The following is a 24,449-nucleotide window of genomic DNA, read 5'->3' as shown; positions in this document are numbered from 1 at the left end:
CTCAGCTCTGCACTGCGCGCGCGCACCGACCTCGCGTGGGGGCCCGGCTCCGGCTTGGGCTCCGTCGCGGGGGCGGGAGGCGGGAGGGGCCCTTGCCGAGCTCCGGGGGCGGCGCTGTGGGAGGCTCCGCGGCCGGCACCCGAGAAGGGCGCTCAGCGCTGCTCTGCGTGTAGGGCTGCCGGGCGGAGAGCGCGCCTCACCTTTTCCTCCGCGCCCTTGCATCCCCAACCCGCAGCCCGAGAGGACCTGAGAGGAGGCAGGTGGGGCGGGAGCGCGCTGGGGCCTCCGGGTGGTGGCAGTGGGGCCGGGTCGGCTGAGCGGGCGCCCCTGGGGCGGTTGGCGGTTTGGGGCGGTGCGTGGCGCGTGGACAGCCCGCCTGCCGTGGGCGCTGGTGTTGGCTGCTAGGGGAGGCCTCCCTGGGCTTGTTGGGGTTTTTCTTTTCTGTTCATGACAGATGATTTTTTGCAGGCCGTTAGGTGCGTGGTTCTGGCCCCGCTCCGCGCTGCTGCCTGACAGCCCGGGACGGGGTTCGCACTGGGCGCCCTCTGCATTGATGTTCTTACTGATTTCCAGAAACGTGCTTCTAACATTTCTCACTCATCTGCCCTTGTTTATTAAATAGACAGTTTTCATGTTTGAGAAGCTTTTTGCCAGTGGGTATTGAACGCTAAATTAAACGATTTTACTTTCAGTCTTTTGCTAACCTAGGAATCCACAAATCATCTGGATTTGAAGGGAAGTTGGGGGAAATGGGAACAAACACTTGTCCTAAACAGATGCAATTTAGTCCTTATCCCTGTGGGTAAGGTTGATGGGTTTATAATCCCAGTTTCTGTTGAGTTGGAAGGTTCTTCGCTTCATCCAAAAACCATATAGGCATTCTGGATTAAAATTCTGTCCAGAAACAATGTTTTGATATGTATCCGAGAGGGATCTTTTTGTGGGATAATAACTTGTACGTTCCAAGCTAGCTAGGGCTTTATAATGTTGAAAGAAAATACCAAATCAGTGTCTTTGAAATATTTCAATAAAGAAACAACACCCTCCTTGTTAGAAACATTGGCCAGATACTTTCATTGTAATTCACATTGACACAGTTATTTATTAATCTTCTGCATAATTTAAATGATGTAAATAACAAGATCACATGGTACATAGAGTAACTAGGAGGAAAGGCAGGAACTTGAAATTGGCAGAAGTCTTGCTGTCTATCTTTTATGATACAAAACCATCCTGGTACCATTTTACTTTTTATCACAAATAGAATGAAGCATTTGCAATGTACTTCATTTTACTGGACTGTCTGGTGGTGGTGGTTATGTGCCGTGGAGTCGGAACCGACCCTGTACAGGGTTTCTGAGGCTGTAAATCTTTACGGGAGCAGAAAGCCTCATCTTTCTGCCATGGAAAAGCTGGTAGTTTTGAACTGTCTAGACTATGGTTAATGCTCTGAATTGCTAACTACAAGCTTGGGAGCCAGTTCCATTCAGAGGTGCCGTGGAACAAAGGCTTGGTGCTCTAGTTCGGAAGAAAAATCCGATGTTGCAAACACTGTGAAGCACTACTCTGACACACATGAGGTCGTTGTGAGTTAAAATGGAAGGCAAATGGTTTCACCTGGACTGTAAGACGGCTCTTGAAGTGCAATGATGGTTTTATTTATATTATATAGAATATTTAACACATGGTATAAAATACTCCTACTCACAGTGACCTGACATGGTATGTTATTTATAGGACCCCTGGTGGTGCAATGATGATAATGCTCAGCTGGGAACCTAAAGGTTGATGGTTCAAACCCACTGGTAGCTCTGTGGGGAAAAAAAGATGTGGCAGTCTACTTCTGTATAGACTTACAGTCTTGGAATCCTTGTAGATCATGTCTATTTTGTCCTACAGGGTCACTGTGAGTCTGAATCTACTTCAAGGACCACAACAACAATATGCTGCTATAGACTGGCTCAGTTCATTAGCCTCTGTTTGTGTCTTGTTTGAAATAGCTCTGTGTTGTTTCCTTATGCAGTGTGTGAGCTGAACTGTTTTCCCTTCAACACTGTCAAATAGAATGCAGTCATGAAGGAGATGGAGGGAAGTGGTCCTTCTGCTTGGTTCAGGGTACAACACTAGTTAGATTGCGTATTTGAGCCCTTTAATGGGAACAACCGAGGAACTGACATTTAACTTTAAATTTAAGTAGCCACATGTAGTTACCCACTGTACTGCACAACTACAGATGATTAGTTCCTCAGGAAGTCTGAGTCCTGCATTTGCACTCGGGTAGTACTGAGCATGCCCTTATCACTGCTGTACAATAATTACTGCTTATTTGTAGGAACCCTGTGTTGTTGTTAAATGCGTTGGAATCAGTTCCAACTCTTAGTGACATTGTACAGGATTTCCGAAGAGCGGCTGGTGGCTTTGAACTACCAACCTTGTGATTCACAGTGACCTTGCGGTCCAGTGAGTATCCTACAGTGTCCCACCAGGACTCCTATCCTAGTCTATACTGGCCATGCAAGCAGGGTCATATCGATCTTCTTTACTAGTGTTTTTATAGTGTTTTTATTCTCTCCCATTACCTTTTCCCTTTGCTGTTCTCACCCAAGATTTAGAAAGAAACACTTAAAAAAAAAAAAAGTCAAATGAATAAATAAACTTCCTGAGCACATGCATCTTACCTTCTAGATTCTCTGTAGGGTCTGAAGCTGAGAAAACATCAAATACTATAGATATATGTTTAGTGATTAAACAGTTTTTACGTAGATAGTAAATGATTAAACACCTATACTGGTTAGATTACTCCCCGCCCCACCCCCACCCCCCCGAAACTCAGGAAAAAGAAAGATTCTTGTGAAAGTACTATATGAAATTGAAGGAAGGGACTTCATGATTCCAGCTCATGTAAACACGGCTGTATTGTTGTTGTGTGCCATCGGGCTGCTTCTGACTGAGCGACTTTATAGGATAGAGTAGAACTGCCCTAGAGAGGTTCCTAGACTGTAATCACTATGGGGGAGTCCTGCTGTGGTGCTGCGGATTAATGCACTGAACTGCAAGATTGGTTTGAACCACAAAGTCAGCGGTTCAAGCTCACTAGCTGCTTCTTGGAAACCCTATACAGGGTCGCTATGTGTCAGAACTGATTCAATGACAATAACAACAGCAACAATCATTAAGGGGGAGTCCTGGTATGGTGCAGTAGGATTGTTGTTGTTGTTGTTAAGTACCGTGGAGTTGGCTCCGACTCATAATGACCCTGCACAGGGTTTCCGAGGCTATAAATCTTTTCGGGAGCAGAACGCCTCATCTTTCTCCCGTGGAACCACTGGTAGTTTCGAACTGCTGACCTTGAGGTTGGCAGCCCGACTCGCAACCACTACGCTACCAGAGCTCTTTGGTAGGATACTAGACCTCAAAGTCTGTTTGAACTGTAAGGTCTGTGGTTCAAACGCACCAGCTACTCCTTGGAAACCTTCTACAGGGTCACTATGAGTTGGAACCAACTTGAGGATACTTACCAACAGTAACAACAATCATTAAAGGAGCAGATCACCTGGGCTTTCCCCCTGCAGAGAGGCTGATTGGCTCAAAAGACTAATGGAGCCCTTAAGCATTGCAGCACCAGGTCTCACATACAGCTAGAACTCTTGGTAGATGAGCAGTTTAAGGATGCTGTTTTTGAACCATATCTCAGATTAATCTGAGGGTGTCTTTTGGTTGTAATGAGGCTCCATAGCAGGACCTTGACAGCCCAGAACTGCTTGGAAGAACAGTACATCTCTGCTCACCATCTGTGTTAGGATGTGGGCCAGGAATCCCTGAACGATTCGTCATATTAGAGCCATGTTAGAAAAATGCCTTTACTTAGAGCTAATTTGGAGTGATGGGGTAGAATGGAATTCCTATCTAAATTGAAGTTTGGGGAACCTGGTTCATAGCTGTTTAAAGTATAGAGACATCTTGTATAGTTTTACTCAGGGTTGATTTTTTTTTTTTTTTTATTGTGGGCTTTATATAATCAGTTATTACTGGTTAAACATGGTAGAATCTGAAATGAAAGATTGTACTTAATCTAGATTTGTACATCTCTAACTTTGACCAAGATATGTCCTAAGTCCTCACACCTAGAAACTGCCTTTATGGAATGAGGTCTGTGATTATACAAAAGTCTGTGGAGGTGTGTATGCTTTTCTTTGGTGGGACAAAAGATCGAATGTTGGGACTTTCATTAAGCAAAGGAAATAGGATTACAGAAAATGCAAAACATACAAAGAAAGCTGGAGTTGAAATTTCAGGTAAACTGGTCAGGTTATATTGTGGCTTCTTTGGGCTTAAGGTTTCTAACATGTGAACAGTGACATTAACTAGGTCTTGTTAAATGTATTCTCTTTCTACCTTGAGTCTAGGATTCAAATAGTTATTTAAAATGCATAAGACACAATTGTAGGAAGTGATAGAGTAATAGTTGTGTAAGTTCTAGTTCTTTGTAGTTTGTCAGGAGGTAAAAGATAGGATAACCTGTTATTTTTTAAGGGTAAGTCATTTAATGGATTCTCTTAACCGACTCAGAAAGATAACTACTCACTTTCCTGAATAATTAAGAGTATAAACATCAGTGTTGTTTGGTGTCTTCGAGTCAGTTTCGACTCATAGTGACCCTGTATAGGGTTTCTGAGGAGCAGCTGGTGAGCTTGAACCACTGACCTGGCAGTTCAAGTCTATCTTGCAGTACAGTGCATTAACCCACAGTGCCATACCAGAACTACATAGAACAGCATTACTGAGTCCCAAAGTGTGATTGTAGTCAGATTAAACTTCCAGAAACACAGCTCACATCATGCCACTCTGCTTTGTAAAAATCAGTAGTTTTCTAGTGATCATGGAATTAAACGGTTTGGTCTTTGGTGTGGTATTTGAAGTACTCCTCAGTGTAGCCCTGAGGAACTATCCTATCTTTTACCTCTTTTTGTTACCCAAAGAGGACCCTGAATTTCAGCCTGCTAGTCTTTCAGAGTACTCCTCTTTCCAATTTCTGCCTACCCAGGTTGCAAGACCCGTCTCAGGGTGTCTTCACTGAGCCATTTCTTGTTCTCAGAAGGTCGTATAGCAAATGGTGCTTGTTGATGTTTTCAAACATCCCATTCTGTTTCTTATTCTGCAGATACTAGTATTCTTTTATTTTTCTTAGATTGTAAACTAATAAGTATGGACTTACCTGCTATTCAGTATTGTAATCTTTGAAACATCTAGAATAGTGCTTTGTACACAGTGGTTCCTTAGTAGACATGACATTTTATTTCTATTCCTTGACTTTAAAGGAACCCTATGTAGAATGTTTTGCCAAAATTTACCACCAGCAAGCAGAGCTCCAGCAAGAAGAAATCCTGACGCAGGGAGAAGCTGTAGTGTTAAAGAAGGGCTGACTTTGAGATGTGGGCTACTTCTTGGAATTTAGAGAATTTGAAGAAGATGTCTACGACAGCTGCTGTTGTTAAGTGCCATCGGGTTAGTTCCTTCTCATAGTGGCCCTGTATAGGATTTCCAAGGAGTGACTGCTGAGTTTGAACCACTGATGTTGTGCTTCAAAGTGACCTTGCAGTCCAGTGCTTTATCCCACAGTGCTACACCAGGACTCCCTGACAGCTGCAGAGATGTCAAAAGGATTCAAAGTATTGGGTGGCAAGTAATTTTACCATCTAAGAAAGATTACAGATGTCTAACATAATAAAACGGGAGTAGGTTATTTAATAGCTCTTTATAGGGAGCTCTGATGGTTCTATAGGATAAACAGTGGACTGCTAGCCACACGGTCTGCAGTAGGAGCCAACCAGCCTTTCCATGGGAGAAAGACAAGGCTTTCTGCTTCCATAAAGATTTGCAGCCTCAGAAACTCTGTACAGGGTGCCTATGAGTTGAACTGACTAGATGACACCTAACAACAGTACAAGCATACCCACTTCTTATAAACATAGACCTTATGAGAGAAAGAAGGCAGTTTACTCTCTTCCTGCTAGTGCCGAGAAAAGAAATCAGTTAGCTCAGAGAGGCACAGTTTATTACTAGAGTTAGTGATCAGGTAACTATTTTTCGTATTCTCCTTTTTGTACTGAAATAATCTAAAAATCGTTTTTACTACATTGTTCCACTCCTTAAAATTAACAATGTGGTGGTGGTTCTATGCCATTGAGTCAGTTCTAACTCATGGTGACCTTGTATAGTGTTTCCAAGGCTGTAAATTTCTCCCGGAGCAGACAGCCTCATCTTGTACGGAGCTGCTGGTGGATTGGAACTGTTTACCTTTCAGTTAGTAGCCCAACTCGTAATTCACTAGGCCACTGCTGTTGCTGTTGTTGTTAAGTGATGTTGCCTTGGTTCTGACTCATAGTGACCCTGTATAGGGTTTCCACCCTTGCGGTTCAAATGGATTTTGTGGTCCAGTGCTAATCCTATAGTGCCATACCAGGACTCCTATATGCTATGCCACTTGTTATTGTTAAGTGCTGTCTAGTCTAGTCAGTTCTGACTCATAGTGACCTTGTTACCATTTCCAAGGAATGACTGGTGGGTTTGACTGTACAGCTCAAACTGACCTTGTGGTCCAGTGCATTATCCTGCACTGCCATACCAGGATTTGTTGTTAAGTGCTGTCGAGTCAGTTCCGACCCATTGCGACCCTGTGTAGGGTTTCCAAGGAGTTTCTGTTGAGCTTGAACTGCCAACCTTGCTGTTGAAACCGACTTTGCAGCCCAGCGCATTAGGCCACAGCGCCACACCAGGACTAGAGCGCCTTAATTAACAATGTACAAGGATGTATTTGTTTTATTCTAACAGTATAGGAGATCATGTGTTTTAACTCTAATCACTTCTAATCCTTTTTCCCAGAAAACACAAGAACTTAGAATAAATTTGCTTGAGAGTAAAATCTGAAAATAATTTTCTGCTTGAATTTGGAAACAGATACTGGGGCCATAATATTTCAGACTTTAAAGATCTGATGCAGTAGAAACCAGAAGGTTTATAACTTCATAGTTCATTTCTACTTAGGATTTTATCTGCTTTCTATGCCATTTCTGAGATGTAAGCGATAGTGTAGCATACATTTAATTTAGAGCAAATTAATCCTGTTCTGTCATGTTTTCTGGGAAAAAGAGATAATATAAGTGATTGCAGTATAAAAAACATGACCTCCTACAAGTATCTTCTGCTAGGATGAATAAACACATCCTTGTACATTCTACATTATACATTGTACATTGTTAATTAAGGAATAGAACAGGGTCGGTAAGCTCTTAGATCTGTAGGAGTGATATGATTAATTTTAAGTAGGTGTCTGGGGTACCAGAAAATAATGGAGCATTCTAAACTAGATTATTTTCAGGAGAGGAGCACATGGCATGAGCTACTGTCCGGCAGGTGATACAACCTGTGTCAGCCTCAAGAGAAATCTTTACTGATGTGCAAGGGATAGCATATTCATGTTTGTTAATGTAACTAAAGGAATTCCACTCATTTAGATTTCCCCAGCATTTGAAAAATGGTTTCCCTATTATTTGGAAATATACTGAGAACACACACACAAAACAGTTTGCCTAAAGTCAGTTTTCCCCCCTTAGGTTGAAGTTGAAATTTCAGTAGGTTAGAATAAAAATTAAAAGAATATGGGTTATTGTGATTGAATCAATAAAAAATAAATATAAAAGATTTGTTTTTCTTCTTCATTATTAAAGGTGGCTTTCTAGAAGATGACCATAGAGGACCTTCCAGATATTTCATTAGAAGGAAATCCTTTGATTGGAAGATACCCATTTTTGTTTCCAGGTTCAGATACACCAGTGATCTTTTCCATTTCTGCAGCACCAATGCCTTCAGACTGCGGTAGGTTAAGTAGCTGGGCTTATTTTCTGTAAACTCATAGCTTGATTTCTTTCTGTCTTAGCTGCTTTTTGCACTCATAATTTCTCCTAAAACCATTGGCTATGGCTTTCATAAAATTGCTAGTTTTTCTTTTAAAAAACTGCAGTGGCTTACTTGCTTTTTCTGCCTCTTAAGCGAAACACTTCATTTCTGTTGTCAGCAGTTTTATTATGTGAAAATATTCATTTTAAGCACATGGTGGGTTTAAGGGATTTTATTTTTAGAATGCAATGGTGATTAGACATCTAGTATTCTGCTATTGGTATATTTATTGTGGTTAAATTACTGACTTGCTAAAGAAATCATGTAGTTAAGCAGAGATGGATAAGAGACTTTCCTCTAGAGTGTGGGGTGAGATTGGGTCATAGTTTCTCCTTGAAATCTCTCTGTAAAATATAACTGTGGAATGTTCTAGTTTACATCTATTTAGACTTACTTCCCTAGGACCATGTTTTATTGTTGTTGTTACCATTAAGTGCTGTTGTGTTGGTTCTGACTCATAGCGACCTTGTATAGGCTTTCCGGGGAGTGGCTGGTGGGTTTGAACTTGAGGTTAATTTGTTGTCAAGTGCCATCAAGTGAGTCAGTTCTGATTCATAGCAACCCTGTAAGGAGTTTCCAAAGAGCAGCTGGTGGGTTTGAACTGCTGACCTTGTGGTTTGCTGTCCAGTGCTGATCCTACAGTACTGTACGAAGAATCCTGGGATGGAGTAGCAATCTTGTTTTATTTTTATGTATTTAAGGCTAAAGTAGTCATTTATTAATATTAATTCATCAGTTAAGGTTTTATTTAATAAATACGTCAAATGAGATGTGATCATGGATAATAACCCCTTGTTGTTGTTGTTGTCATGTGTCGTGGCATCCGTTCCGACTCATAGCGACCCTTATACGGGGTTTCCAAGGCTGTAAATCTTACAGGAGCAGAAAGACTCATCTTTCTTCTGCGGAACAACTGGTAGTTTAGAACTGCTGACCTTGTGGTTCGCAGCCCAATTTGTAACCACTACGCTACCAGAGCTCCTTTTAAACCCCTTGTATAATAGAAATTAAACATTACCTGTATTTTGAAAATTATATAGCTTCTTTTTAGAATTCTTATAGAATTTCCTCCTCACCTCCTAGTATAGAAATACTGTTTTCAGGATTTCTGATAGATGACCATTCAGCCTCCTAGATGTTTTTCAATAGTGAGAAACTAATGAAGTAGTACATTTATTTGTTTAAAAGTTCTAGTTGCTAAAATAAATATATTTGCATATAGATTTAAAAAGTGTCCCTGAAACTTTGGCCATCTTGGTACTAGTCTAATACATGGAGCAAATGCTTCTTTGAAATATGAAGCCCTTCAAATATTTGAAGATAATTTCAGTACTTGTAGTGAGTCTGTGTGTTCTTCGACTATGCGTTCCTAATTCTTCACTGGTCCCTCATTGTCAGGATTTCTAGACCCTTCCCACCCCAGTTGCTGCTTCTGAGTACGTTGTAGTTTGTCATTAGCCTATTAAGAAGTAGCATATAGAATTGTATTTACTGAGCAAGTTTTTATTGAGGGCCTGTTAAGTAGTAGGTGTTTGGCCCTGGATGTTGAGGATACCCTAGTGACTAGAAGACATTCTCTTAGGAAAGACAGACAATTGAACAAATGAGTAAGATTAAAATATTCTAGGTTATAATGAGTGCTGTACAGAAAGAAACTGTAGTGCTATTATAAAGAATAATGCAGGCAAGTGGCCAGTATAGGTGACACAGCCATCCAGAGAAAAAGACACCAAGTTGGGAAAACTGTTGTGTGTGCTAAGAATCAATGGAAATCCATGTGGATGATTAGCAACATGACTGAGGGGTGAGTAGCAGGCGGTGAAGTTGGAGAGGAAGGCAGGGCCCAGATTCTGTAGTTCTTGTAAGCCTTGGTATTTTGTTGATGTGTAATGAGAAGTCATTGAGTATGACACTCACCAATGTGATTAAAATCAAGAAACAAATCAGTTAAAACTAGCTTAGGTGTTCAGTTCAATGTTGACTCCTAAGGTAGTTACCTCAAAAGAGTGTGTATTATAAAATTTACAAGAGTGAAAGTTTATATGCATAAATATTTAGTGAATGAATTATACAGCAACAACTAAAAATTCAGTTAACTGCTGTTTGTAAGAACCACATCCCAATCTGTCTTCAAGAAACTATGCAACTATGTTTCTCCAAACTGGATGTCTTATTTTTTTTCCTTCAGGTTTTCTTTTCTGAATGCAGTTAAAGGACCATTGCATTTCATAGTGTAAGATTTTAGATAATATCTTAATTTAGCTTTAGTCTTTCTGATTCTCTTCAAATGGACTGCTGCTGTGTTTTTTCATGTCTCTGGGTTTAAGCCTCTCCTGTCATCTTCTAGTTATCCTGATTGTAAGAGTAAGAACTACGTGTATAGGATCCCCTGGGTAGTACAGTTAGTGAACTCAGTTACTAACTGAAATGTTGGTGGTTTGAGTCCACCCTGAGACACTTTGGAAGAAAGGCTTAGTGATGAACTTCTGAAACGATCAGCCGTTGGAAAGCCTTATTGAGTTTAGTTCTACTCTGACACACATGGGGTTACCATGAGTTGGAATCACCTTGATGGCAAACTGTTGTGTGATTTTATGTGCAATACAATTCTGGATAATACGTAAAAATGCCAAGAAGAAAATAAAACCAACATGCATCCCATTATGCACTGGTTCTGAAGTCAGTGATGTTTTTCTTCAGCAAGGCAGCATAGTAGAGGAAAGAAGATAGACTTTAGAGACAGACCTGTTTTTCAGTCCCAAATTTGCCTTTTCCTAACTGCATGACTTTGAACACACTATTTAGTCTGGGCTTCGGTTTCTTTATCTGCCAGATACTACTTGTCATGCTTGCATGGTAAGGTGTTTGTGAGAATTTGCTAAGGTGCTCTGTTGTTAAAGTGCCGTCGAGTTGGTTCTGACCCATAGCAACCCTGAACAGGGTTTCTGAGGCTGTAAATCTTTACGGGAGCAGAAAGCCTCATCTTTCTCCCGCGGAACAGCTGGTAGTTTCGAACTGCTGACCTTACGGTTTGCAGCCCGATTCGTAACCACTACGTTACCAGAGCTCCTTGGTATTTAGTTTGGGCTTCGGTTTCTTCATCTGCCAGATACTGTTTGTCATGCTTGCAAGGTAAGGTGTTTGTGAGAATTTGCTAAAGTGCTTGGCAGACTATAAATGCTCAACTACTGTGGTCAGTTCTCTAGTGCTTCCCTTCCTTCCGTACTTCTTCTCTTGAAAATTCCCCACTGGTTTTAGGAATTCCTGGTGTGGTGCTGTAGGATAAGCACTGGGAAGATGAGTGAATCAAACCCACTAGCACCTCCTCGGAAACACTGTACAGGGTTTCTTATGAGTTTGAACCAACCTTATGGCAATAACAATGACAACCAGTTTTAGATTGCTTAGGACATAGAGTCTGATTATCTTCTTCTCTTAAAAAATTTTATATGCCCTGATGTGGCACTATAGTATAAGCCCTAGACTGTTAACCACAGGGTTGATGGTTCAAAACTACCAGCTGCTTCTAGGAAACCCTACACAGGGTTGCTTTGAGTTAGAACCAACTCAGTGACACTTAACAACAACAACATCATCATAAAACTTTATTTCCTTCATGAGCCATTCTTTTTTATTCTTAATCCACAGGAAATATCTAACTTTAATCTGAATCTTAAGTTTTAAGAAATATTTGGGTCACATGTTCTACTTTGTCTGCTATCCCATGGTTTTACTAGTACAGATTCCAGAATAACTCAGTCACACTCTGTCCGAAGGGGTTTTTCATTCTTCGTTGCCAGATATTCGAGATTGAATGGAATAACGGTTCTCTGCATCTTTCCTCAATGGGAAAAAAATAATACATTTGAAGAATAAAAATGTGGTGTATGTATAAAAATTATATGAAACTTGAATGCTTTTTATAAACTATATAATCTTTCTATTTCAAAAAGGAATAAAAAGGTTTATTACAGAAAATTAAAATTATAAGGTGTTCTTGTGCACTGTTCACATACTAGACAAATATGTTTCTTTTCAAGTATTTTTAATAATAGACATGAATCTATTGTTCATGTTGTATATATGTTTTGAGAGGCAAAAGTGTCAGTGCAATTTGATAAGCTTTCTGTACCCTAGAAATAGCACTTGGGAAGTTCAGAATTTGAATTTGTACACTCATTCACGTTTGTTTTACCTAAAATAAAGTGTGGTATGATACCTGGAAAGCTCATTCTCATATTTTTTGGCTGTCTTAACTTTGGTCTTGAAATTTGCTTAAGGAAAATTTGCTTTTTCTAAAATCTGAAAATATTTTTTTATCATTTGAGTATTTATTTTACTGTTTTTTAATTTCCATATACTTAATTGAAGCTCTCAATAAATTTATATTATACCTTTTCATTTCAGAATTTTCTTTCTTTGATCCTAATGATACATCATGCCAGGAAATTCTGTTTGATCCCAAAACTTCAGTATCAGAATTATTTGCCATTTTAAGACAGTGGGTTCCTCAGGTCCAGCAGAACATTGACATTATTGGAAATGAGGTAAGGGACTCTGACATTTGTAGATGTGCATGATTAGGATTGTTGTTAAGTGCCACCCAGTTGCTTCAGTGTCATCGTGACCCTCTACAGGGTTTTGAGGAACAGCTGGTAGGTTTGAACCACGGACCTTGTGGCTAGCAGTCCTGTGCTACTTCTGCAGTTCCATACCAGGGCTTCTTAGGATTGTTAATGGTATTGAATTGTTTTTCCCCATCTGAATGGAAGGATGGTGATTGAAAGCCAGACCCTTTTAGGATTGTGGCCTTTGCTTTTTGTAGTCCCAAGGTTTTCTTGGCCAGTGTTTGGCCATTGCAGACCCTTGGTGGAAGCAGTGGAGGCATTTATCTTAAGTCTTTTCTTTGTAGAAAACAATTTTGCAAAAAATTTTTGATGCTTTGCATTAAGGGATTTGATTACCATCCTTTTCTGTCTATGCATTTAAGTAATTTGGCGAAGATGTAGGTTTAAATATAATTTAGAATTTTTTTTTTTTTTTTTTTGGAGGAAGGATGAAAAAATAAGAGTTCTTGCTCTAGCATGTTTTATAGGAAGTGTTAGTTTTTTCAAAAACCATTTGCACAAAATAGTGTGGGGGGAACCACCTGACCTCCTTGTCCACATCACTAGGGGGCGAGACAGTCATCATGAGCAGGAGCCCAGGCTGATTGCTGTGAAGTGGAGGTCAGACATACCTCTTCTCTCCAACCTTTTTACCACCTCTGTCACCAGCCATTTCTTCCATGATACTTTTTACTTCTCTGTTGGGTTTGATAATTTGTTGCATTGACCACATAAAACTCAGACTATACTCACAATTATTGGGTTTATTAGGTTATAATTCAGGGTCAGGAACAACTCAGGATACTGTATTTTGATCAGAACAGCCTCTTCTCAACTGTGCGAGCAGATAGTCCTCTATCAGCCCCTTTGCCCTTGGACTGTCCTCTGTCCTGTTCTAGGAAGTGTTACAAAGCTCTTTAGCTCTACCAAGTAAGTGCCTGAGGGCACTTCATTCTGCCAGTAAGCCTGCTTACTGTAGATACTTTGTGCCTTGGCCTAGAAAACCCACTGCACCATCTTGTGTTGGTTCACTGTTTCTCTGCCATTGATTATTGCTGCCTTGTGCTATCTCTGGTGTTATCACGTGCTCTCTCTGTGCCCTGAGTCTGGGAGGTTCTCAGTGTAGGGACTCTGATTCCAAAGGATACATTCCTTATGTCTTCTTGGTGGAGTGAGCTCCTGTCTTCCCACTTCTGGATTGGCTCATTTTAAGCCTAGCAGGATGACAAAATTGACCCAGTCCATCATTAGGGTTTCATATGCCTCATTAGCAGGGTCCCACTTCCACAAGGGTGCCATGTGCTGTATTTGCAGATGTCTGATCACCTTAGCTTGGTGGGTCACAGAACCTTATTTGCATAGTCCCTCCCAATCATTATGTGGGGGGAGTTACAAAACTGTGCCTGAATGAAAGGGCCATATTAAGTAATTCACTTCATTGTACCATTAACACTAGTTACAAAGAAAATTTGCTTATTCTTGAGAGGGTTAAAGGACAGATTTGGAATGCCATATTATCTCCAAGTACTCTTTAAGGATTTTCTCCAGTATTATTATTGTTGTTGGTTGCAGAGCATCCAATTCTACCTGTACATTTTGCTGAGAAAGAACTGGGATGTGTGGAGTCATTTTGTCCTTCATTAGTCACACTGTTTGTTAATCATGCTTTCCTTGGTTTCCTCAGATTCTTAAGAGAGGTTGCAATGTGAATGACAGAGATGGTTTGACAGATATGACTCTTTTACATTATACCTGCAAATCTGGAGCTCATGGTATTGGTAAGTACTTGCTAATTCTATTAATGTCATGGAAAATCTGTATGTGTACCCATGTCCTCTGTATTTATGCCCATCAGAGGGCATAAATCCTGTCCTTCAAGCTTCTAGAAGAGCACCAGTTGCTGGTAATATTGTGTGAATAGATGAGGATTTAGTGAAGTCCTCCTCAAAATTGTCTTTATACCTTCTTGGCATGTCCACCTTTTCATGAACAGGCTATATGTCTATTTGCTTCTTAGGTTAGAGCAACTGGTACACCTTAGAACAGGGTTGGGGAACCTTTATTCTACCAAAATTTATCTCATCATTCATGGGCCATACAAAATTATCAGCTTAAAAGATAGTCTGATATATTTAAGCAAATATTAAATGAACTCATCCTTACTGTGATGGCTGAAACTTACGTTTACCTAGGCAGGGCCAGATCAGATGATTTCACGAGCTTTATATGGCCCGCAGGTAGAACGTTCCCCACCCCTGCCATTGAACCTTCCTAAGGGTTAACAAGGATTGTCCCAGGTCAGTTTCCAAGTAACCCATTCCTTAGTAGGCCCAAGTCTTGTCTGTTCCTGCATGCACAACACATGTGCACATTCCCAAAATTGAGATCCTCTTGTGCTATTTCATTTTATGAACCTGTCTCTCTTAACTGCATGTTGTGAACATTTCTTCATGCTTTGATCATCTGATACAAGTCCTTCTCAAAATATTGGTACAAAAGGACTTTTCCCTCCGTTCCATCACAGATGCTAGTTTTTGTTAAAAAATAATAGTAACAAGCAAAACCAAAAAAACCTGACATGCAAAATATTACATTTGAGTATAAGGAGGTTTCAAGAAATTTGTGTGAAAATGCCATTATCTTTCAGTTTCATTTTTATATGATTCTTGTGAAGCCTCCTGAATATTAGAAGAAATATTACATAGGAGATTTTTTTTTTTTCTTTTTTAAAGTACAAACATTGCAGCCTGAATACTCGAGTGGTATGTTGAATAACATTGGTCTAACACAAGTGCACTTCAAAAAGTTTGTAGAAAAATTCCATTGTCTTTCAGTTCCATTTTCAAATGAACTTGTTGAAGCCTTCTGATACATTGTAATGGCTTCATGTTGTTGTTGTTGTTAGGTGCCATCGAGTCGGTACCAACTCACAGCGACTTTATGCACAACAGAACGAAATACTGCCCAGTCCTCGGCCAACCTCATAATTGTTGCCATGCTTGAGCCCGTTGATGCTGCCACTTTGCCAGTTCATCTCACTGGGGGTCTTCCTCTTTTTCTCTGACCCTCCAATCTACCAAACATGATATCCTTCTCCAGCGACTGGTCCCTCCTGACAAAGTCTGAAGTATGAGAGATGAAGTTTGGCCATCCTGGCCTCCAAGGAGCACTCTGGCTGCACTTCTTCCAACATAATGGCTCCATAGGATTCCAGTATGTTGTTGTTGTTATTGTGAAGTGACTTTGAAATGGTTCTGACCCATAGAGACACCCTGTATAGGGTTGTAAGGAGTGACTGGTGAGCTTGAACTTCTGACCTTGCAGTTCAAACCCACTTTGAAGTCCAGTGCATTAACCCACAGCACCACACCAGGATTCCATTGTAGGGATGTATCAATTTAACTGATCTTTCCTTGTGTTTTTAGGTTGTTTTCATAATTTTGGTCATAATCAACAGTACTTGAAGAATTTTACATTAAGCTATTTTATAACAAAACCTTTACAGCAAAGTGTTTGTCCACATCCCTGAGTATAATTATTTTAGAACCAATTTCTGAAAGTGAAACTTTTGAGGTGTACATTCAGTTTGTCATCTACTGTGACTTTTAAAATGAGATAGTAGAGAGTCATCCATTAGAATTTAAAATAGATGATTAAAAGAAAAATGATTTAACAAATGTTTTTTAGGTGATGTTGAGACAGCTGTAAAATTTGCAACTCAACTTATGGATCTGGGAGCAGATGCTAGTTTGCGCAGCCGCTGGACAAACATGAATGCTTTGCATTATGCCTCTTACTTTGATGTCCCCGAGCTTGTAAGAGTGATTCTGAAGACATCAAAACCAAAAGGCAGGTACTCTACATGCTGCCAATTGAAAACATTTTTAGTGATATAATTTTAATCTAAGGAAATTTGTTTTTATTCCTGTTCCGTCTTGTTTCATATGGACTCATACCCCTTTTTCTCTTAAGACATTTTTATTGAATCATTACTATTCTGTTACAAAAGGTTCAGTACAAAGAGATACAAAAGAAAAATGTTCTGCAGGATGACATAGATTTTATAAGTACATAACTAAATCCGTGTGCTATACAATTCTTTGCTTGGATGGTCAAGATAGAGGAAAGAAAACTTCACAAATAGGTATTCACAAAATAAAGAATGTTACTTTATATATAGCATTCAGCTGTAAAAATCTGGAATTCTACTTAAAGAATGAAATTTGTACACTGCGCCTCCCCACCACTTTGATGGTGGTATTAGTGAAATTGGACATTGTTGTTGTTGTTAATTGCTGTGGCATCCATTCCCACTCATAGCAACTCTGTATACAGTTTCTGAGAAGCAGCTGGAAGGTTTGAATCGACAGCATTTTGGTTAGTAGTCCACTGCTTATCCTACAGCACCACATCAGATCTTCAGAATTGGACATTAGAATGTCTAAATTACAGTTCCGATATTTTGGCATTATCTCTGGTCCTATGTAGGGGCTAGTTTTCTTTTTCTTTAAGTTTTTATTGTGGATTGAGGGAAAGTTTACAGGGCAGATCATTTTTATATTCAACAAATCATACAACTTTTTTCATCACAATGATTATAATCCCCTCAATTTACCATCAATTAACAGTATTTCTCTCTGTTCACTTTAGCTCTTTAAAAAAAAAAAAAAAAATTCAGGTATATATAATAATTTACACCACCAAAGGGCACATTCTGCAAGTCTGCCTCCTGGCCACCAGCTCTCAGTCACTCTCTTCTCATGAATCTAGAGTCCTTAGCCGGTCCCCATCCCCATACCCCCATCTCTGCCTCCATCTCTGGTGTTGCTGCTTCTCTGGATAAGGTCTCGCATTCTGCTTGTGCTTTTCTCCCTTGATGGTCCTAGGGTCCTTTGTTTTTGGACTGTAAGAATAACTGCTCCCCCATTTTTGTTATAAAACTTCTACCTTTACAATTGTGACAGTTGCAATTAGTCATGATAAGCATTATTCACTATTGAATCATATGAATCTTATCCCCATCTCTTTTCTTCACCAGACCCATTTAGACAAGATTAAAACTATTCAATGGGGACTCTTCCTTCCCTCACACACTCTTAAACGAAACTCCCTCTTACAACCTTGTAAGCCAGTCAATTTGTGCCTTTATCGCCCCCTCATTTTAGGTAGCCAGTGTCTAAGTTGCCCATCCCTGTCTACCCTGTGTACAGAGGGGAATAGCATTGATGCTTGATGTGAAGAGTCCTTCCCTCTCTGTTGGTATTTAGAGTTACTACCTCCATGTGTATAGGTCAGGTTTATCAAATTGAAGCAATTTACCATTGTTGGCTCTATTAAAAAAATTTTGTTGTTTGTTTTTAATCTTCCTTTAGTTGAGGTCAGATTATCAAGCCATTGAGGCTAGGTCAACTGGGTACTATCTGCAAGTTTGGGGGTTCTTGTGCATCTCCCCTCACTTCATATCAGCAAGATGCTTCACTCTCAGCTCTAGACCTCTGTGGCTATGTCCTTGTCCATGGGTTCAGGTGTCTCCAGGTCTCACCACACTTTGGACCAACAAGCCCTTCCTCTTATCTCTGTCAACTTCAGGTCAGCGGGAGTCAATGGACCGTGGTTGAACTCAGCCTATTTCTTCATTGCTGCCTTTCCCTCTCTTCCACTCACCATTAGACCAATATGGTTGCCAGCAAGCTTACATGCCTGCTCATGTGTTCCCTTTGAGTTTCAGGAACTTGCTTGCTTGCATTGATGATCTTTCTTTGAAGATGTATCTTCTATCACTCTAGCTGTTCCAGGCTGGTCTGCTTGTCTTTTCTAGTGGGAATGTCCCACCTCAGAAGGTTCTGGATGGGACTCAAGATTCCACCTAAGGTCCTATACTCTTCAAAGGCTCTGCAAGAGGCGTATTTTACTGGGCAAGTGCTAGAACCCCTTTTAGGTATTCCAATCAGTTATAGGCTGAAGAAAGGCATACCAGTTTTGTATAATCATGTTTCCTGACATTCCTTTCTATCCCACTCAAGTGTCTATTTTATAATAGTAGGCAAGGGAAACCAATATTCATAAGGGAGTCAAGCATCTTAGTATTATTACCCCTCTGCAAACTAAGCCTAGATCCCTGTATCACAGAGCTCTGTTATTCCAAGGTTGAGCATCATTATTTACCTCTGTCCCACTTAGCCTATGCAAACCTGTCTCAGTGTTCCCCTATCTACCTTATTTTTCCATTCCACCTCCTCCCCCTTCTTGTATTGCCCTCCCCAACACCAGAACTATGATGTGTCTGCCCTTACCCTGTGCTCTACCATCGCTTCATTCCACCTCCCCCAGACCCATCACCCAACCCCACATTTGTGGTTACCTTATATTCCATTAACTTTTCCCGCCATTTAAGATTTTATTCTGTAATCTACCTGATCTTCTCACCACCTGGATCTCTGTTCCTCTGTGTTTATCTTCTTTCACATTGTAATTGTTTTGATCATAGACTGACCTCCCAGATCCTCTAAATTTGTTCTTATAGTTTTATTCTGTTCTCAACTCTTCCATTTGATGTTTGAGTTCTGGATGATGCTGCCACATACGTCAGTCTCAGGTTGTTGTCTGTTCTTATTGGTTCTTAGTCCATAGGATGTTTTTTCATCGCGGGGTTGACTGTGACAAAATCCCGTAGCTTCTGTTTATCCTGGAATATTTTGATTACACCACCATATTTGATAGCTTTGGTGGGTAGAGTATTCTTGGGTGGCAATTTTTTCTTTTAGGGTTTTATATATGTCTCCCCATTGCCTTCTTGCCTTCATGGTTTCTGTTGAGAGATCTGAGCTTAATCTGATTTGCTTGCCTGTGTATGTAACACTTCTCTTTTCCCTAGCTGCTTTTAGGATTCTGTCCTTATCTTTGATTTTGGTGCACTTGATTATTATGACTTGGTGATTTTCTTCCTGGGGTTCGTTGAGCTTCTTGAATGCTTAACTGTCCCTTTTCAGGATGTTAGGATAATTTTCTTCCAGCAGCCCTTCAACTACCTCCTCTGTGAATTTGTGTGATTCTTCCTGTTCTGGAATGCCAATAATTCTTAAGTTATTCCTCTTCATGTTGTCCAACATGAATCTTATGCCTTCTTCAGATATTTTTATCCTTTTTTCTGCTTCTTTGTCTATCTTAAGTATTGAGAGATTTATCTTCCAGCTTACTAGTTCTGGCTTCCATCTCTTCAGTTGTACTCCTTTGCCCTTTCAGTGTATTTGTCTGTTTCTGATATTCTATTTATCATTTGGGCCTTGTTCTGTAGGTTTTGAATTGTTTCCAATGCTGTATCTATCTTATTTGATTGTTCCTGTAGTACTTTCCTGACTTCTTTCTTATTTTTCTCAACTGCATTGTAAAGTTTTGATACATTTAATAATCATTTTTCTGAATTCCTTCTCAGGCATTTCCAGAGCCTGCCCATCTTCCAGTATGGAGTGTAGGTCTACTTCCATCTCATTTGCCTCAGTCACTTTATCTCGTTTCTGGACATGTGCTGATATGGTCGTCTGCTTCTGTTTTTTGGGCATATTCAAGGGTTATCTGTGGCCTTAATACTTAGATAGGTGTGTTTTGATATTATTAATGCCTCCAGGTAGATGTGATCAGGAGATGTGCTTCCCTTTTCACTCTTCTTCCTGAGAAATTTCAAGATGCCACTGTTGGGCATTGTGATGTAACTCAGGATTTAATTTTTGGCCTATTTCCTTTTTAGTCTACCTGTCCCGCTCCACAATCCCCTTTAAGGCCTTTTTCCTAGTGGTAAATGATTCAGGGCTGGCTGTGGCCATTTTGCACTGCCGTTTGGTTTTAAGTGGAAACTGTGTCTTTAAAGTTTGAGGAGATCTGTGTGTATGCATAGTAGAACCCTCTGGGGGTTGGGGAGGGATGTCCACTCTCTCAGGCACCCTCTCTGGTCACCAGAATGGAGGTGTGCAGACAGCAAGAGGCCAATAAACAGATAAAGAAAAAAAAGAATGTCCACACCTTTTATATCTGTGATTCTGTCAGGCGTTCTTGGCTGCTCTTATCATTCCCCTGCTCGATCTCATCCAAGATGGCCGCTCAGGGAGCAGCTGAGCACCTTGGATTAGAAAGCCCTGGATTTCTTGCTTTTGTTCCAAATCCCAATGACTGTAAGCTTTCAGCTTTTTAAATATTTGTTTATATTTGGTTCAGAGTTCTGGAACCATACCCTAAGCCTGCTTGGTTCGGTATTCTGTGTTGTTGCTGACAGAGCTCTTCATTATACTTCTGCCCTCTCTGCCATCTTGTTTGTTCTCCCAGTTGTGTTTTGAGGAAAAAAAAAATGAGGAAGTGCAATACTTTAAGGCAGTATAAAGTACTTTCCTATTTGTAAAAGATAGGAGTGTTATAAATCAATATTATAGGTTGTTGTTAAGTACTCTCGAGTCAGTTCAAATCGACCTTTCAGTCCAGCGCATTAACCCACAACACCTTGCATTCAATATTATAGGTAAACATTCCTATGCTAATACATCTGCAGCTGATTCTTGGTTTGAAAAATCTGTATAAATTTTACTTACCAGGGTTGGCAGACTTGTCTGTAAAGGCCAGATAGTATTTTAAGGTTTGTGGGACTAATCCACTGTTGTAACATGAAAGTAGCCATAGAAACTATGTACATGGGTGGATGTGGGTATATTTCAGTAAAAGCCTGTAAAAAAAAAAAAAAGACGGTGGATTTGACCCTTGCTAATCTCTGACTTAGACCTGACAACCTCACACAGTTGTCATAGTGAATATTGGAAAAGCTTTAATGAGTGATTGCAGTTTTACAAATAAGAATTACTGCCATTATTGTTCTTAAATATGGTATAGTTTTAGCTTAATAGTTGGAAAACTCATGATGCTGTCAGTCCATTTTATAATGAAATTCTATTCTTTAAAAAAACTGTCAGTTAACTTGATTATGATACAGGGATATTGTTTTATTATTAAATGGTGCTTTGAGGGGGTTGGTTTAAGTCTTATAAATGGTTAAAAAAACAAAATGCCTCTCCCCCTAAAAATCTGCTTCCTTTTGTATTATAACAGCTAACTTTAAATTTATAGTTAACATTCTTGTGACGTTTAATTGCAGATGTGGATGCCACTTGCAGTGACTTTCACTTTGGAACAGCTCTGCACATTGCGGCATATAACTTGTGTATAGGTGCTGTGAAATGCTTACTGGAGCATGGAGCCAATCCCGCATTCAGGGTAAGAGATTGAACTGAAAGTGAGAAAGAATGAGGAGTTAAATCTTACAGTACCTCGTAGTCAAGAGTTGTTATAACAGAGCTCTTTGATGAGCACATAATTTAAATTTTTATGTCATGTATAAGTAGTAATGATAATAAACTCTATCTGAAATAAGTTTAAGTGCAGCAATGAATTTCAGTCCTCTTATACTAATATAAAGGAGTCATGATGCCGCACTGTAATAAGCAATGGACTGCTAACTGCAAGGTCAGCAGCGCAAATCCACTAGCTGTTCTCAGAAACCCAACACAGTGTCTCTGTGCGTCAGAACTGACTCAGTGGCACTTAACAACAACAGCATCATACTGATAAAAAATTTAACTTCCGTTCAGGAAAGTAACTTAAATTGCTTCTTAAATTGCCATAATCTTTTGAGTTTACATGTCTTTCATTTGGATTTTAGATGTAATTAAGAAAGGATAGCTGTTAATATGTCCATGTGCACATTATGTTTTTCTATGAAATCATACTTTAGGTAGTTTGAGAAAGAAAATCTATTCAGAATGTTACAACATGTACACTGGAGAATGGAAGTTTTACTTAAAAAAGTTAAACGTTTAAAGGAACATTTTTTTTCCACTGTAATTATGCCATGAATGTGTGAAGCTAACACCCAGGAGTGTATTTCATACTTATTAAATACTTAGGCATTTTATTGTCATTACATTGATAGCAGTGACTCGCCCTGGCAGAGATTCCTAATAGGGCCTGTGCCTTCCCATGAAGAGGTTGGGTGGACAGAGAAGCGGATAATGTTGGTAAAGGCTTCCTCTGCCCCCTCACTTTCCTCTCTGTCACAACCCCAGCCCCAACTCCTCTTTCCTGTTTCCCTTTTCCTCCTCAGTTCTTTGCCCCTTTTCTTTCTATACCCCACCAACCAGCCCCCAGCTTCTAATGTCTCTTGCACCAGAATATATGCTCTATAAGGACATGGCTTTTTGTTTTCCTTAATGGTATCTCTAGTACCTTAGAACTGTGATGGCATTTAGTAGGTACTCATTACATTTTGCTTTACTAGTTCAATATGTGTGTATATGACAAAAACATTTCAACCATTTTCACATAAACAATTTAGTGCAGTAAATATTTTTGGATACATAAATGATGAATGCATTTAACTTAAAATTTCTCCAAAAATTTCTTGGACTGCACAGAGACCTGTATAAATATGAATTGAATTTTTTTTTTTTTTTTTTAAAGAATGACAAAGGACAGATCCCTGCTGATGTTGTTCCGGACCCAGTAGATATGCCATTAGAAATGGCAGATGCAGCGGCAACTGCCAAAGAAATCAAGCAGATTCTATTAGATGCAGTGCCTCTGTCATGTGATATCTCAAAGGCGATGCTGCCAAATTACGATCATGTTACCAGCAAGGCAATGCTGACATCACTTGGCCTTAAGTTGGGGGATCGTGTTGTGATTGCAGGACAGAAGGTATAGTAAGTAACTGTAGTCACATAACTAGGTCTGTGGTCATGATGTCTGTGGCTGATGTGCCAAGGAGTACGGACAGGATAGCCAGAATGTTAAGATTAAAAAGAAAAAAAAAAAAGGTTCAGTGTGAAAGTAGAAAGACATTCAATGAAAATGCAAGTTTACTACATAGTATGATTTAAAAATATAAACTATTTGAACTTGATGACTGTTTGAATGGACATAGAACCTCAGTATAGTAGAATGGTTGGGTGACTTTAGGGACAGGAGTTGAGAAATGATTTATCCTGAAGACTGTTCCTTGCAGCAACTTTCTCCAGCACCTAAAGATGCTTTCCCCGCAACTACTGCTTCACAGAATTTGAGCAAAGGAGACCTTCACCATTCATGGTGTTTGGCTTTGAGGTCCCACAAATAGGGAAATCTAAGATGCTGTGCTAGACTGATAGAAAGTTTGTGGAAGAGCTGACTCCTCTCTGCCCCTGCTTGGCAATGCTCAGGTACCTCCATCTTCCACAGCCTCAGTGTCCTAATGGCATTCACTAATTGCCCGTCTCTTTTAAAGCACCTTGTCTAAGGCTCTTTTTGGAAAGTTAATTTCGGAGTTGATCGAGCACTCATGCTGGAGAGTGAAACAGAATGAATGCGTGGATATTAAATTTCCTAATGTAGTTCTTCTTCTCAGTATTCTGCTGGCTCTGTGGGGGGTGAGGGATGATTCAAGTTTTTCAGAAAACTGTAATTTAGAGATTTATTGAGAAAGTTACATTAAAAACAAACAAAAAGTATTGCCAAACTATTACGCAAACAGTGACATTCACCAATTTTCAACTGAATGCCTTCATAGGACATTCATTGTGGAGCTAAAAGATCAAATTTTGAGTATGTAGTATTTTAAAAAAATCTGGGTTTAATATTTAGCTTCTGTATTATTCCTGTACTTTGTCTGAAAATGGACTTTTTAAAGAGTTATTTTATTTTTATTTTTTAGAACAATTTAAGCTAATAATAAAGAAAGGAGAATAATGAATATGCATATGCCCATCAGCCTGCTTCAACACTTAACAATTTATAGCTGTCTGGTTTCATTGATATTTTTTCTCAGTCTGTCACTTGTCTTTTCCTTTTCTTTTCTCATCTTTTTTTTTTTTTTTT

The 24,449-nt window shown here is 39.7% G+C and overlaps 1 protein-coding gene across 1 annotated transcript in view; it reads left to right on the top strand.

Moving 5' to 3' along the window:
• Positions 1 to 7,742: 7,742 nt before the first annotated feature.
• The window catches only part of CLIP4 (CAP-GLY domain containing linker protein family, member 4), a 69,461-nt gene continuing 52,754 nt past the window's right edge, over positions 7,743 to 24,449 (top strand). The window contains exons 1-6 of the mRNA XM_006835281.1: positions 7,743 to 7,875; positions 12,364 to 12,503; positions 14,248 to 14,341; positions 16,251 to 16,412; positions 21,697 to 21,815; positions 23,058 to 23,294. Of these exons, the coding sequence (XP_006835344.1) occupies positions 7,743 to 7,875; positions 12,364 to 12,503; positions 14,248 to 14,341; positions 16,251 to 16,412; positions 21,697 to 21,815; positions 23,058 to 23,294 (885 nt within the window). The remainder of the gene's footprint in view (positions 7,876 to 12,363; positions 12,504 to 14,247; positions 14,342 to 16,250; positions 16,413 to 21,696; positions 21,816 to 23,057; positions 23,295 to 24,449) is intronic.

Source organism: Chrysochloris asiatica, unplaced genomic scaffold (genome assembly GCF_000296735.1).
Source record: "Chrysochloris asiatica unplaced genomic scaffold, ChrAsi1.0 scaffold00016, whole genome shotgun sequence".
Lineage (NCBI taxonomy): Eukaryota > Metazoa > Chordata > Mammalia > Afrosoricida > Chrysochloridae > Chrysochloris > Chrysochloris asiatica.
The sequence above is the reverse complement of the archived record's forward strand: the minus strand, read 5'-3'. Positions and strand labels throughout refer to the sequence as shown.